Source organism: Dendrobates tinctorius, unplaced genomic scaffold (assembly GCF_039654945.1).
Source record: "Dendrobates tinctorius isolate UK_male_01 unplaced genomic scaffold, ASM3965494v1 ptg000092l, whole genome shotgun sequence".
In the NCBI taxonomy this organism is placed as follows: domain Eukaryota; kingdom Metazoa; phylum Chordata; class Amphibia; order Anura; family Dendrobatidae; genus Dendrobates; species Dendrobates tinctorius.
In genome coordinates this window covers 4698178-4711511 of record NW_027361760.1, presented here as the reverse complement: position 1 = coordinate 4711511, position 13334 = coordinate 4698178, and the positions used below count along the sequence as shown (strand labels likewise).

At 42.3% G+C, this 13334-nt stretch overlaps 1 protein-coding gene across 2 annotated transcripts in view; it reads left to right on the top strand.

Moving 5' to 3' along the window:
• Positions 1 to 4367: 4367 nt before the first annotated feature.
• Positions 4368 to 13334, top strand: part of ICAM4 (intercellular adhesion molecule 4 (Landsteiner-Wiener blood group)) — a 102009-nt gene continuing 93042 nt past the window's right edge. For both annotated transcript variants that reach the window (XM_073586295.1, XM_073586294.1), the window contains exon 1: positions 4368 to 4491. In XM_073586295.1, coding sequence (XP_073442396.1) covers positions 4437 to 4491 — 55 coding nt within the window. In that variant the 5' untranslated portion in view covers positions 4368 to 4436. The remainder of the gene's footprint in view (positions 4492 to 13334) is intronic.

The window sequence follows — 13334 nt, the reverse complement described above, 5'->3', positions numbered from 1 at the left end:
GACCGCTTGAGTACCTTTAAGGTCGCTGCCAGATGTCCGTAGCCCGATGACCGTGGCCTCTCGTTCGGAGCCTGATGACCGCGGCCTGATGTCCGGTGTCTGATGACCACTTCCTGATGTGCTGTGCCTGATGTCCTCTGCCAGATGTCTGGATCCTATCCTTCCCTGCCCAATGTCCAGAGCCTGCCGATTGCTGCCAGGTGTCCAGAGCCTGATGACTGCAGCCTCATGTCCACACCCTGATGTCTGGAGCCTGTCAATCACTGTCAGATGTCTGGAGTCCGATGGCAGTGTTCTGAAGTTCTGTCTGAGATCCGAGTCCTGATGTCCCGATGTCCAGCCTGTGTCCTGATGTCCCGATGTCCAGCCTGTGTCCTGATGTGTCTTGATGTCCAGTCCGTGGCCCAGGTTGTCCAGCCTGAGTCCAGATGTCTGGTCCGTGGTCCTGGTGGTCCAGCCTGTGTTTCAAAGTCAGTCCCGCCTGTGTTCCTGGGAAGTCTCCAGCCTTGTTTCCCGGTGATGGCTCTGCTTGGATCTAACCAGCCGATGAACTGTGTTGCCATGCTGCTGCTCCTGTTCCTGTCCTGCCTGTGTCCTGATGTTCCCTGGGGTCCACCCTGTGATGATGTCTGTCCTGGATCGGTGTCTGATGTTCTCCTGCTGAGCCTGTGCTACGCCTGAGGCCTGAGAGAGGCTTTCCTAGTATGCCCGTGCCAGATGACCCTGGACTGCATCAACCCGTGATGACCCTTGCCATCGTCTGACGTCTGTCCGAGGTCGGTGTCTGATGTTCTCTTGCTGAGCCTGTGCTACGCCTGAGGCCTGAAAGAGAGGCCATCCTGATATGCCCATGCCAGATGACCCTGGACTGCATCAACCCGTGATATCCTCAAGCCTTTGTCTGTTTCCTGAGATGTGTACCTTTCCCTGAGGTGCGGAATCTGGAGCCTGGTCCAGTGGGTCCACATTCCGTCCCTACCTGGGACACTCGCTCCACATTGTCATGGTCGGGCGACGTGGAGGTGTCGGCTGGGCCGCGGTCGCAGTCGTGACAGTCTTGAAATTTCAAGACTATCCTGTACAGATTCTAGACACCCTGTGCCAGAAGCAGCAAAGCAACCCCATAACATAACATAGCCTCCTAAATGTTTCACACTAGGGACAGTGTTCTTTTCTTGATATGCTTCATTTTTCCATCTGTGAGCATAGAACTGATGTGCCTTGCCAAAAAGTTCCATTTCTGTCTCATCTGTCCTTAGGACGTTCTCCCAGAAGCTTTGTGGCTTATCAACATGTAGTTTGGCAAATTCCAGTCTGCCTTTTTAATGGTGTTTTTTTTTTTTTTCCCCAACAATGGTGTCCTCCTTGGTCGTCTCCCATGAAGTCCACTTTGGCTCATACAACAGCGGATGGTGCGATCTGACACTGATATTCCTTGAGCTTGAAGTTCACCTTTAATCTGTTTAGACGTTTTCTGGGCTCTTTTGTTACCATTCGTATTATCCGTCTCTTTGATTTGTCATCAATTTTCCTCGTGCGGCCACATCCAGGGAGGTTGGCTACAATCCCATGGAGCTTATCTTTCTGAATAATATGTGTAACTGTAGTCACAGGAACACCAAGCTGCTTGGTAATGGTCTTATAACTTTTACCTTTAACGTGTTTGTCTAGAATTGTCTTTCTAATCTCCTGAGACAACTCTTTCCTTAGCTTCCTCTGGTCCATGTTGAGTGTGATACACACTCTGTCACCAAACAGCACAGTGAGCATCTGTAGCCCTCTGTAGTGGAAATATGTATTTGTATGGCCGGCAGTTAACTAGCATCTGTCCTTAGGCGGCAGGTCTCACAAAGGTGATAGCATATGTTATCCTGAGAAAAGGCAGTTTTAGACCCCAAGGTGCCTTCCTGAGAGCACACAGAATTGGAGACATTTCACACTTTCTGGTTCCTGTGAAGGGAGATGTCAAATGGCAGCCTGACACTGTGTAACCTTTCTTTCTCATAGTAAATATACAAACAGTGTTCAGAAGAAAATAATGTATTCATTGGTAAAGTAGCCATGGTCCAGTCACAAACCAGGAATTAGAATATTAACATAAGAGGCTTGTCTAGAAATCTGACCTCCAGGTTAAATCTATAAATTATGCTTACATAAAGAAAGTTGTTCACAGATTAGGGCAGCCAAGCGGATGCGATCTGTTTCATATTCCTCCCTCCCTCAGGGAACAGAATACCAGACTGCAAAGTTTAGATATTTCTGTAAGCTTCTCCCTTTTATTTGTACAACTGTTTTGCATATTTGTGTCACTTTTTATTTCTATATTTTTATATTCTTTTATTGTAAGTACTGTACCTTTTCTATTAAAGCTTAAAAATTTAACAGGTTTGAACCTTTGTATGCTCTAAAAGAATCCATAGCCTTAAAGTGTATGATCATGGTGATTGGCAGACCAGTGGTAGTGGTACTTCCGGGACTCATCGCCCATGTTTTCGGTGAGTCGTGGCAGCGTGTATGAAGCGGGGTGTGTGGTCTGTGTCGGGATGTGATTTTAGGCTCCCAGTGCAGCATAGGACAGAGGTTGAATGCTGGACTGAGTGAGAGGAGATAGAATACCCTTGCAGGCGCAACCCCAAGTCACGTGCTGAGAAGCGGGTACGTGACACCCTCTATATAGGCCAACTCACTGATTCCAAGATTGTAGACACCTGTGATGCTAAATAGTGGACACACCTTGATTTAACATGTCCCTTTTGTCACATTGTTTTCAGTGGTACCATCATTTCTGTCCAGGCCTATTTCATGAGTTTTATTTATTTATTTTTTATTCTGTGGAAGCATGCTTGAAAAGTAATGTCTGACTTTCATTTGTTCATTTTAATAGGTTTTTGATTTATTATTCCTTTGTCAGATTCAAGTTATTTCTGTCACCATTGTGGGTTTTTCTGTCATTAAACGAGGGGTATCAACAATTTTGACCACCTGTGTATATTCCTGGCATATGCCAAACCCACACTAGTCCATCAGACTGCCAGAGAGAGTAGCTGTAGGTATTACACCACTCCATCCAATGCTTCACATTGTGCTTGAAGATGTAAGACTTGCATACAGCCGCTCAGCCGTGGAAACGCATTGGCATAGTCAACTTTTATATATAACCAGCTGAAGAGCCCGGCGCTGCCTGGACATAGTAACTAACTACGGTTAGTTATAACAAATTATATCTATATGTATAAACTGAGTGTAGAGCCCTGCCCATTCCGCATAGCCACATTCACAATAATATCCCACATGATCATCCCGTCAGCCAGAGACACTGTTCTACTACTCCTAATATCCCATCAGCCAGAGCCACCGGACAACTACCACTAATATCCCACATCATCCCGTCAACCTGGAGTCAGAACCAGAGCGCTGAGTGGATTTGCCCTAACTCCATACCGGAGATCCCTTTTATATGGGCACGGGAGGGGGGATTCATTTCTGTCATGTGCTCTCTGCTCCTTTCAGGGGGCAGGCAGTGGCTGGGGGCTTATGTTTCCAGGGATGCTAGATTTCTCCCACCATGTCAGGGTCTGCTGAGGTGTTGTCACATGGGAAAACTGTTGGTCATAGCAACCAATCACAGCTCAGCTTTTTTTGAACAGCTCTGGTGAAATGAAAGATGCTTTGTAATTGGTTGGTGATAAACACACACACACACACACACACACACACACACACACACACACGTTCATTTTTATATAGAGAGATGTGTCTTAGCACTCAGTGACCCAGTTCTGTAACTTTACAAGGTCTGCCACTTGATGGCTAAGTTTCTGAGATTCCTTAACTCTTCCACTTTTGAATAATACCACTTGCAGTGAACCATGAAATATTTAGGAGAGAGAAAATTTCTCAAACTGTCATGTCGCAATGGTGGCATCCTGTTACATTACAACACGCATATTCAGTAATCCATTTAGAATGACTGCATGGCTAGAGGCTGGATTTTATTCTCCTGTAGTTAGATCACTGAATGATTCAATGACTAAGAGGTTTATACCAATACCTTTGTCTATGTAGTGTACGTTTAATATAACGATGTAGAACAGTAAACTTTATTTGAAATTTTACAAAAGTTAGTAAAAAAATACAAAAAATAAGATTATTTAGCAGAGAGTGTAATTTCTTGCCTGTATATTAATAGGTATCCAAAAGATTTTAATCAGTCTTATGCATAAGCAAACCTCCTCCTTCTCCAATAATAGCCTTCATAACTGGGATTCCCCCTAAAAATTCCTTCATTTTCTCCACCCCTTCATTTTCAATTTTCCTGTATCCCAAAGAGTTCCCGTTATCACTAAAGTTTCTGTGGAGGGATATATATTGGCAGTACAAGAACAGAAATTAGACAAAGGAAGGAACTACTCAAGAAAGAAGTCTGAAGCATAGCCATGGCTCCTTACTTACTCCGCTGCATTGTCCTGCAACTATTCCTTCTAAGCAATGGTGAGACCAATGACAAATCTTTATTTCTCCCTTTTTTACATCACAAAAATTTGTTAAAGTTCTTATTTTTTGTAGGTATTGTCATACTGTTATGATCTTTCTTATCAACTGTTAAATTATTCTATTAGGAAGGTTTTTCCAAGAAATGTCCTGCTTATTGCAATTAATACTAGGTCTCAGAGGAGGCCAAGTGTAGAGAAGAGCCATCCAAATGACCGTATTTAAAAGCTCTTGTCCCTGGGACTATGAGTGGCATGTATTTTTTCTGTACGTAGTCTGAAGAATGCAGTATTCCATAGCCAAGTAAGAAATGTCTATGCAAAAGCTGTGTACAAGCCTTGAGAACTCAAAGGTAAATGTAGGCTACTTCAATTTGCCCATTCCATCCAACGAAAACCTTACAAAAACGATCTTATGTGTGGAGGAAAAAAACAAATTCAGGTAAATACATGTGCCATTGACTTTCAGTATATAAAAGGATTGTTCTCTTCAATGAATATTGTGGTACATTATGTCCAACGATACATTAGAGTATGACCAAGTTTACATTACCTACTTCATTTTACTACTATTTTTGTCTTTTATTTCAATAGATTTGTATTTATTTTTCCAAAAAGGAAAAAATAACAAATACTAAGTTTTTTAACGACAATAACAAGCTGTGAATGTCGCCTATCACTTCTATTTTTTTAAGTACATCTCTCAATATTTTACTATACTTAAGACATTATTGTAATAGCAGAGATAGGCAGGGAAGGGCAAGGAGGGGGGGTTAGAAGGGTAAATGAATGGTGTGAGACAGTGACCGGCATTACTGTGAATGGCCGGTATTTGTCACAGAGACGGAAGTCCTCTGCGCTGTAAGCCTGGAATGTTGCTCTGGCACCTGTAGTTCCACGTGTTTTGCTTAGTTTATGTGGGTTGGGCTTGCAGGTTAAACAAATAAAAAGCAATGTGTATGTCCTCCAATAGAAAATTAGGGATATTCAGCAAAAATGGAGATAAAACTTAGCTTTTATTAAATATAAAAATTAGAGCCCAAACATTAAAATAAGCACACTGTTAGGTGCCACAACTAGAAACACACAATTAATGCCAAATTTAGTGCCAACCAAAAAAGCATAGTAGAAAAATCCTAAACATATGACTGTACCAAAACACCAATCATTGCCATACATATAAGACAACTTCAACCATTTGTAAAGTCATTTACATCATGATAAACACTAATCAGCATATATAAATCAAATAAAGTGCTCACTTAGGCTACTTTCACACTTCAGGTTTTCTGCATCAGGCGCGATGCGGCGAAATGTGTAAACCCAGATCCGGCGCCTGTTGCCACCGGGTCCGTTTTTTCCCCATAGAGTTTCGCTGCATTGCGCCGGATGCCTATGCGGCGCGTCCGGTTTTTGCTGGATCCGGTCAAAATTGCCGGTTCGGCATCTGGAAAAATGTTGCATGCAACGTTTTTTCCAAACGCCGGACCAGTTTTTCGCACTGCGCATGCCTGGAAGACCTTCTCTACCGGGAATATATCCAGCAGAAAGAAGGATCCGTTGTCAGCATTTGCGGCCGGATCCGGTAGTCCGGTTTTTCCCCGGATGGTGCCGGATAAAGAAAACTGAAATGTGAAAGTAGCCTTAGCCATATCGGCTTAAAAATACCAACACCTCCACAGAGAGGTTAAAAAATAGCGAATGCTGAACAGATATATTGCAAGCACAGATAACATCAATCTATATATATATGTGTATATATATATATGTGTATGTATATATATACACTCACTGGCCACTTTATTAGGTACACCATGCTAGTAAGGGGTTGGACCCCCTTTTGCCTTCAGAACTGCCTCAATTCTTCGTGGCAGAGATTCAACAAGGTGCTGGAAGCATTCCTCAGAGATTTTGGACCATATTGACATGATGGCATCACACAGTTGGCGCAGATTTGTCGGCTGCACATCCCTGATGCGAATCTCCCGTTCCACCACATCCCAAAGATGCTCTATTGGATTGAGATCTGGTGACTGAGGAGGCCATTTGAGTACAGTAAACTCATTGTCATGTTCAAGAAACCAATCTGAGATGATTCGAGCTTTATGACATGGCGCATTATCCTGCTGAAAGTAGCCATCAGATGTTGGGTACATTGTGGTCATAAAGGGATGGACATGGTCAGCAACAATACTCAGGTAGGCTGTGGTGTTGCAACGATGCTCAATTGGTACCAAGGGGCCCAAAGAGTGCCCAGAAAAAATTCCCCACACCATGACACCACCACCACCAGCCTGAACCGTTGATACAAGGCAGGATGGATCCATGCTTTCATGTTGTTTACGCCAAATTCTGACCCTACCATCCGAATGTCGCAGCAGAAATCGAGACTCATCAGACCAGGCAACGTTTTTCCAATCTTCTACTGTCCAATTTCGATGAGCTTGTGCAAATTGTAGCCTCAGTTTCCTGTTCTTAGCTGAGAGGAGTGGTACCCAGTGTGGTCTTCTGCTGCTGTAGCCCATCTGCCTCAAAGTTCGACGCACTGTGCGTTCAGAGATGCTCTTCTGCCTACCTTGGTTGTAACGGGTGGCAATTTGAGTCACTGTTGCCTTTCTATCAGCTCGAACCAGTCTGCCCATTCTCCTCTGACCTCTGGCATCAACATGGCATTTCCGGCCACAGAACTGCCGCTCACTGGATTTTTTTTCTTTTTCGGACCATTCTCTGTAAACCCTAGAGATGGTTGTGCGTGAAAATCCCAGTAGATCAGCAGTTTCTGAAATTCTCAGACCAGCCCTTCTGGCACCAACAATCATGCCACGTTCAAAGGCACTCAAATCACCTTTCTTCCCCATACTGATGCTCGGTTTGAACTGCAGGAGATTGTCTTGACCATGTCTACATGCCTAAATGCACTGAGTTGCCGCCATGTGATTGGCTGATTAGAAATTAAGTCTTAACACACAGTTGGACAGGTGTACCTAATAAAGTGGCCAGTGAGTGTATATATATATATATATATATAACTAGCTGAAGAGCCCGGCATTTCCTGGACATAGTAACCAGCTGTGGTTAGTTATAACAAATTATAATGATTATATTGCACATAAAAACATTTCACATCATATATTCAACACTACAGATTTGCAGTACAAAGTAACTAAAAGATTACTCAAGTATTGATAGTATTTTATTTTCAACTCATTCAAGAGCCTTTTGATAAACAACATTTTTGGTTTTTCCTTTTGGTGCAAAGATGAACAGATTTTTGGCGGTTCCAACTCTTGAACAGATCACGTAAAATTGACCATAAGAAAAGCATGGAGATTGCAAATTGATCCCTGCTACTTTCAAGGACTGTCCCTGAGCATTGTTAATGGACATTGCAAATAGCAGTTGAACTGGAAACTGGAGGCGTTTAAAATCAAAAAACAAATTAGATGGAATGAGTGGAATTCTTGGAATAAAAATGTCCTCTCCTTTGGCACATCCTGTTTCTGAGCGGTGTATCTAACTCTATCCTGTGTGATAATGTCTGCTGAGTTATGTACCTAATCCTCTCCTGTGTGATACTTTCTGCTGAGCTTTGTATCTAATCCTATCGTGTTACTGACTGCTGAGCAGTGTATCTAATCCTATCCTGTGTGATACCATCTGCTGAGTGGTGTATCTAACCCTATCCTGTGTGATACTGACTGCTGAGCCATGTGTCTAATCCTCTCCTGTGTGATACTGACTGCTGAGCTGTGTATCTAATCCTATCATGTGTGATACTGACTGATGAGCCGTGTAATGCTATCCTGTGTGATACTGAGCTCCACCTGCAGTCTGTGTAAGAGGGTGGTCTGTGTTGGCACAGTAATAAATTGTGTTATGTTACCACAACTGTCTACAAAGAAAACTGTTGCGTTCTTGGCTGTTTGAGGCTATTTTGTGAAGCCTGAGGTTCGCACAGGCAAGCATCTCCTGGGCTCTCCTAAGAAGACTCATGGCAGTCTGATTTGAAGGCATGGCTTTTTCTGTTAATTGTTTTACATCTGATCCATACTCTGTTTCTCCTTCTTGAGCCAACCTTTTGAGTCCATAAATGGCGACTGCAGGTGAAGGACTGTTGCCAAAGATGTGTACTCTCATGCGATACTCTGACTTCAATAGTAGGATCATTGTCTCTGTACCAGAAGAATCTTAGGAAGTTCCTGACTTTCTCTCTCACAAGAAAACAATGGAACATTTGTTGGGTGACAGCGATGAAGGCAATGGATCCTTACGGAAGCGCATAACTTCTCCCAGCAGTTTGTTATTGAGGTCTGGTCCTGTCAGTAGAACGTCATTCAAGGAGACATCATCAAACGCAGCACTGGAATCAAACACCACTCTAATCTGGCCTGGATTCTTAGGCTAAGTGCAGACGTAGTTTTGAGCCCTGCGGATTTTTCCGCACAGAATTGAAGAAATCCGCAGGCATTTTTCCTGCGGATTTCTTCCTGTTTTCTTGCGGGTTTTGTGCAGTTTTCCCCTGCGAAATTACCCCTGCGGATTTGGAGAATGGAGCAGGTGGAAAACCGCACAAAAGAAGTGACATGCTGCATATTTTGAAACACAAGAAAACCGCGCGGAAAAATCCGCAGCGTCTGCACAGCGGGTTTTTTTTTTTTTTTTAATTGACTAACATGCTACTGTACATCACAATGCGGATATGCAACGTTTCTGCGCGGTAAAATCTGCTGCGGATCCGCTGGATATCTGCATCGTGTGTACATGGCCTTAGGGTGATATGTTCCAAACATGGGTAGGACCAAAAAAAAAATCGCCACCATAACAAGAGGTAAAGCTCATATTATCAACATTCACTTCATTTAAATATTTGACAATCACAAAATTCTTTTTCTGTACCATAGTATGAAGATGTCATCCACATAGCGTAAAAAAGGGAATGTTTAACCCCTTCACTACCAAGGGTGGTTTGCACGTTAACTCCCAGGCCAATTTTTACAATTCTGACCACTGTCCCTTTATGAGGTAATAACTCTGAAATGCTTCCATGGATCTCGGTGATTCTGACAATGTTTTCTCGTGTCATATTGTACTTCATGTTAGTGGTAAAATTTCATTCAAATAACTTGCGTTTATTTGTGAAAAAAATGGAAATTTGGCAAAAATTTCACAATTTTCCAACTTTGAATTTTTATGCCCTTAAATCACAGAGATATGGCACACACAAAACTTAGATTTCACATATGTTTACTTTACATCAGCATAATTTTGGAACCAAATTTTTTTTTTTGTTAGGAAGTTATAAGGATTAAAATTCTCATTTTTGCAACATCATTTTATTTTTACGGACCACATCACATTTGAAGCCACTTTGAGGGGTCTATATGATAGAAAATTCCCAAAAGTGACACCATTATAAAAACTGCACCCCTTAAGGTGCTCAAAACCACATTCAAGAAGTTTATTAACCCTTCAGGAGCTTCACAGGAATTTTTTGAATATTAAAAAAAAATGAACATTTAACTTTTTTTCACAAAAAAAATACTTCAGGTTCAAGGGTAACAGGAGAAATTGGACTGCAAAAGTTATTATGCAATTTGTTCTGAGTACGCTGATACCTGATATGTGGGGGGGAACCACTGTTTCGGTGCATGGCAGAGCTCAAAAGAAAATGAGCGGCGTTTGACTTTTTCAATGCAAAATTGGCTGGAATTGAGATCGGACACCATGTCGCATTTGGAAAGCCCCTGATGTACCAAAACAGTGGAAACCCCCCACAAATGACACCATTTTGGAAACTAGACCCCCCCAAGGAACTTATCTAGATATGTGATGAGAACTGTGAACCCCCAAGGGCTTCACAGAAGTTTATAACGTACAGCCGTACAATTAAAAAAATCATATTTTTTCCACAAAAATGATCTTTTCACCCTCGATTCTTATTTTTCCAAGGGTAACAGGACTCTAAAAGTTATTGTGCAATTTGTCCTAAGTACGCTGATACCCCATATGTGGGTGTAAACGACTATTTGGGGGCATGGCAGAGCTCGGAAGGGAAGCAGCGCCATTTGATGTTTTTGGCTGGAATTGAGATCAGACACCATGTCGCATTTGGAAAGCCCCTGATGTACGAAAACAGTGGAAACCCCCCACAAATGACACCATTTTGGAAACTTGACCCCCCAAGGAACTTATCTAGATGTGTGGCGAGCACTTTGAACCCCCCAGTGCTTCACACAAGTTTATAATGCCCGGGCGTGAAAATAAAAAAATCGTATTTTTTCCACAAACATGATCATTTAGTCACCAATTATTTTATTTTCCCAAGGGTACCAGGAGAAATTGGACCCCAAAAGTTGTTGTCCAATTTGTCCTGAGTACGCTGATACCTCATATGTGGGAGAAAACTACTGTATGGGCACACGTCGGGGCTCGGAAGGGAAGTAGTGACGTTTTGGAATGCAGACTTTGATGGAATGGTCTGCGGGTGTCATGTTGCTTTTGGAGAGCCCCTGATGTACCTAAACAGTGGAAACCTTCCACAAATGACACCATTTTGGAAACTAGACCCCCTAAGGAACTTATCTAGATGTGTGGTGAGTACTTTAAACCCCTCATTGCTTCACAGAAGTTTATAACGCCCTGGCGTGAAAAAAAATCATAATTTTTTTTCACAAAAATGATATTTTTGCCCCCAATTTTTTATTTTCCTAAGGTAACAGGAGAAATTGGACCCCAAAAGTTGTTTTGCAATTTGTCCTGAGTAGGCTGATACCCCATATGTGGGGGTAAAACACTGTTTGAGCGCATGGCAGAGCTTGGAAGGGAAGGAGCACTATTTGACTTTTTCAACGCAGAATTGGCTGGAATTGAGATCAGACGCCATGTTGCGTTTGGAGAGCCCCTGATGTGCCCAAACAGTGGAAACCCCCCAATTCTAACTCCAACCCTAACCCCAACATACCCCTAACTCTAATCTCAGCGCTAGCCCTAACCCTAATGGGAAAATGGAAATAAATACATTTTTTTAATTTTATTTTTTTTCCCCTAACTAAGGGGGTGATAACAGGGGGTTTGATTTACTATTTATAACGGGTTTTTATATTTGGCAGCTGTCACATGCCAAGACGCTTTTTATTGTAAAATTTTTGCATCACCACATACTGAGAGCTATAATTTTTCCATATTTTGACCCACTGAGTCATGTGAGGTCTTATTTTTTTGCGGGACGAGTTGACGTTTTTATTGGTATCATTTTCGGGCACGTGACATCTTTTGATCGCTTTTTATTCCAATTTTTGGGACGCAGAATGAACAAAAACCAGCGTTTCATGAATTTCTTTTCGGGGGTGCGTTTATAAATTTTACCGCACGCGGAACGGTGTAAAGCGGTTTTATTCTATGGGTCAGTACGGTTACAGCGATACCTCATTTATGTCTATTTTTATGTTTTAGCGCTTTTATGCAATGAAAACAATTTTATATAAAAAAAATAATAATTTTTGCATCGCTTTATTCTGCGAGCTATAACTTTTTTTTTTTTATCGCTGATGACGCTGTGTGGCAGCTCGTTTTTTGTGGGACAAGATGACGTTTTCAGTGGTACTATGGATATTTATATGGGTCTTTTTGATCGCGCGTTATTGCACTTTTTGTTCGGCGGTATGATAATAAATCATTATTTTTTGTTAAGTTTATTTTTTTAAGGGGTTCGCTAAAGAGGTTAACTAATGGGACAGTTTTATAGGGCGGGTCGTTACGGACGCGCCAATACCAAATATGTGTACTTTTATTGTTTTTTTTTCTCTAAAAGAATTTATTAGGGAATATTTTTTTTTTTAACTAGCGATTTTTTTTTTTTTTTTTTACCTTTTATTACATTGTCCCAGGTGGGACATCACTGCCCTGTGACAGATCGCTGATCTGTCACATCACAGATTGCTGTGACAGATCAGCGATCTGTCACAGCAACTACACAGGTTTCCTCCTTGCCTGTGCTTTGCAGGCATGAGCAAGCCAGCTCCCTGCAGGCCCCCGAAGGTCCCTGCCACCATATTGGATCCGGGGACCTGCAGGGAAGGAGACCTCCACAGCAGCGCTGCACATTGCGCTGCTGTGGGAGGATCAGGGAAGCACGGAGGGAGCCCCCTCCCTGCCGATGCTTACCTTTAACCCCCGGTACACCGCGATCATGTTTGATCGCGGTGTGTCGGGGGCGGTCAGTGACCGCCCCTGACACATTGTGCCGGGTGTCACCTGTGATAATCAGGTGACACCCGGCCGCGATCAGCGGCGCTCACCACGTGGGCGCCGCTGATCGCTATGACGTAATATTCCATCCATGGGAATTGGGTCCCAGGTCACATGGACGGAATATTACGTCCATTGTAGGAAAGGGGTTAAGAAACGGATTAGACAAACTAGTGATGTATTTTTCTTCAAAATAACCAAAAATGAATTTGCAAAAATGCATACAACTGGTGTGCCCATTGCAGTCCCAGCTTTTTGTAGAATCCATTTATCTAGAAATTTGAAGGCATTATATATGCATCAATACAAACTAGAGGGCTTCCGCCACAAAATATACAAAATCCGGACTTTTTTCAGAATTTGACAAAAGTTGTTTTATAATATCATCTCCCATTTTTTGTGGAATACTGGTATATAGATTTTCCACATCGATAGACACAAGTGAAAAACCTGGTTGGATATTTTTTGAAGGCTTTAAAAGAAATGACAGAGTCTTTAATGAAAGATGTAATCTGTTTTAAAAGAGGTTTTAATAACCAATCTAGATATTGAGACAGAGGTTCTGTCAGTGAATTTATACCTGTAATAATTGGGTGA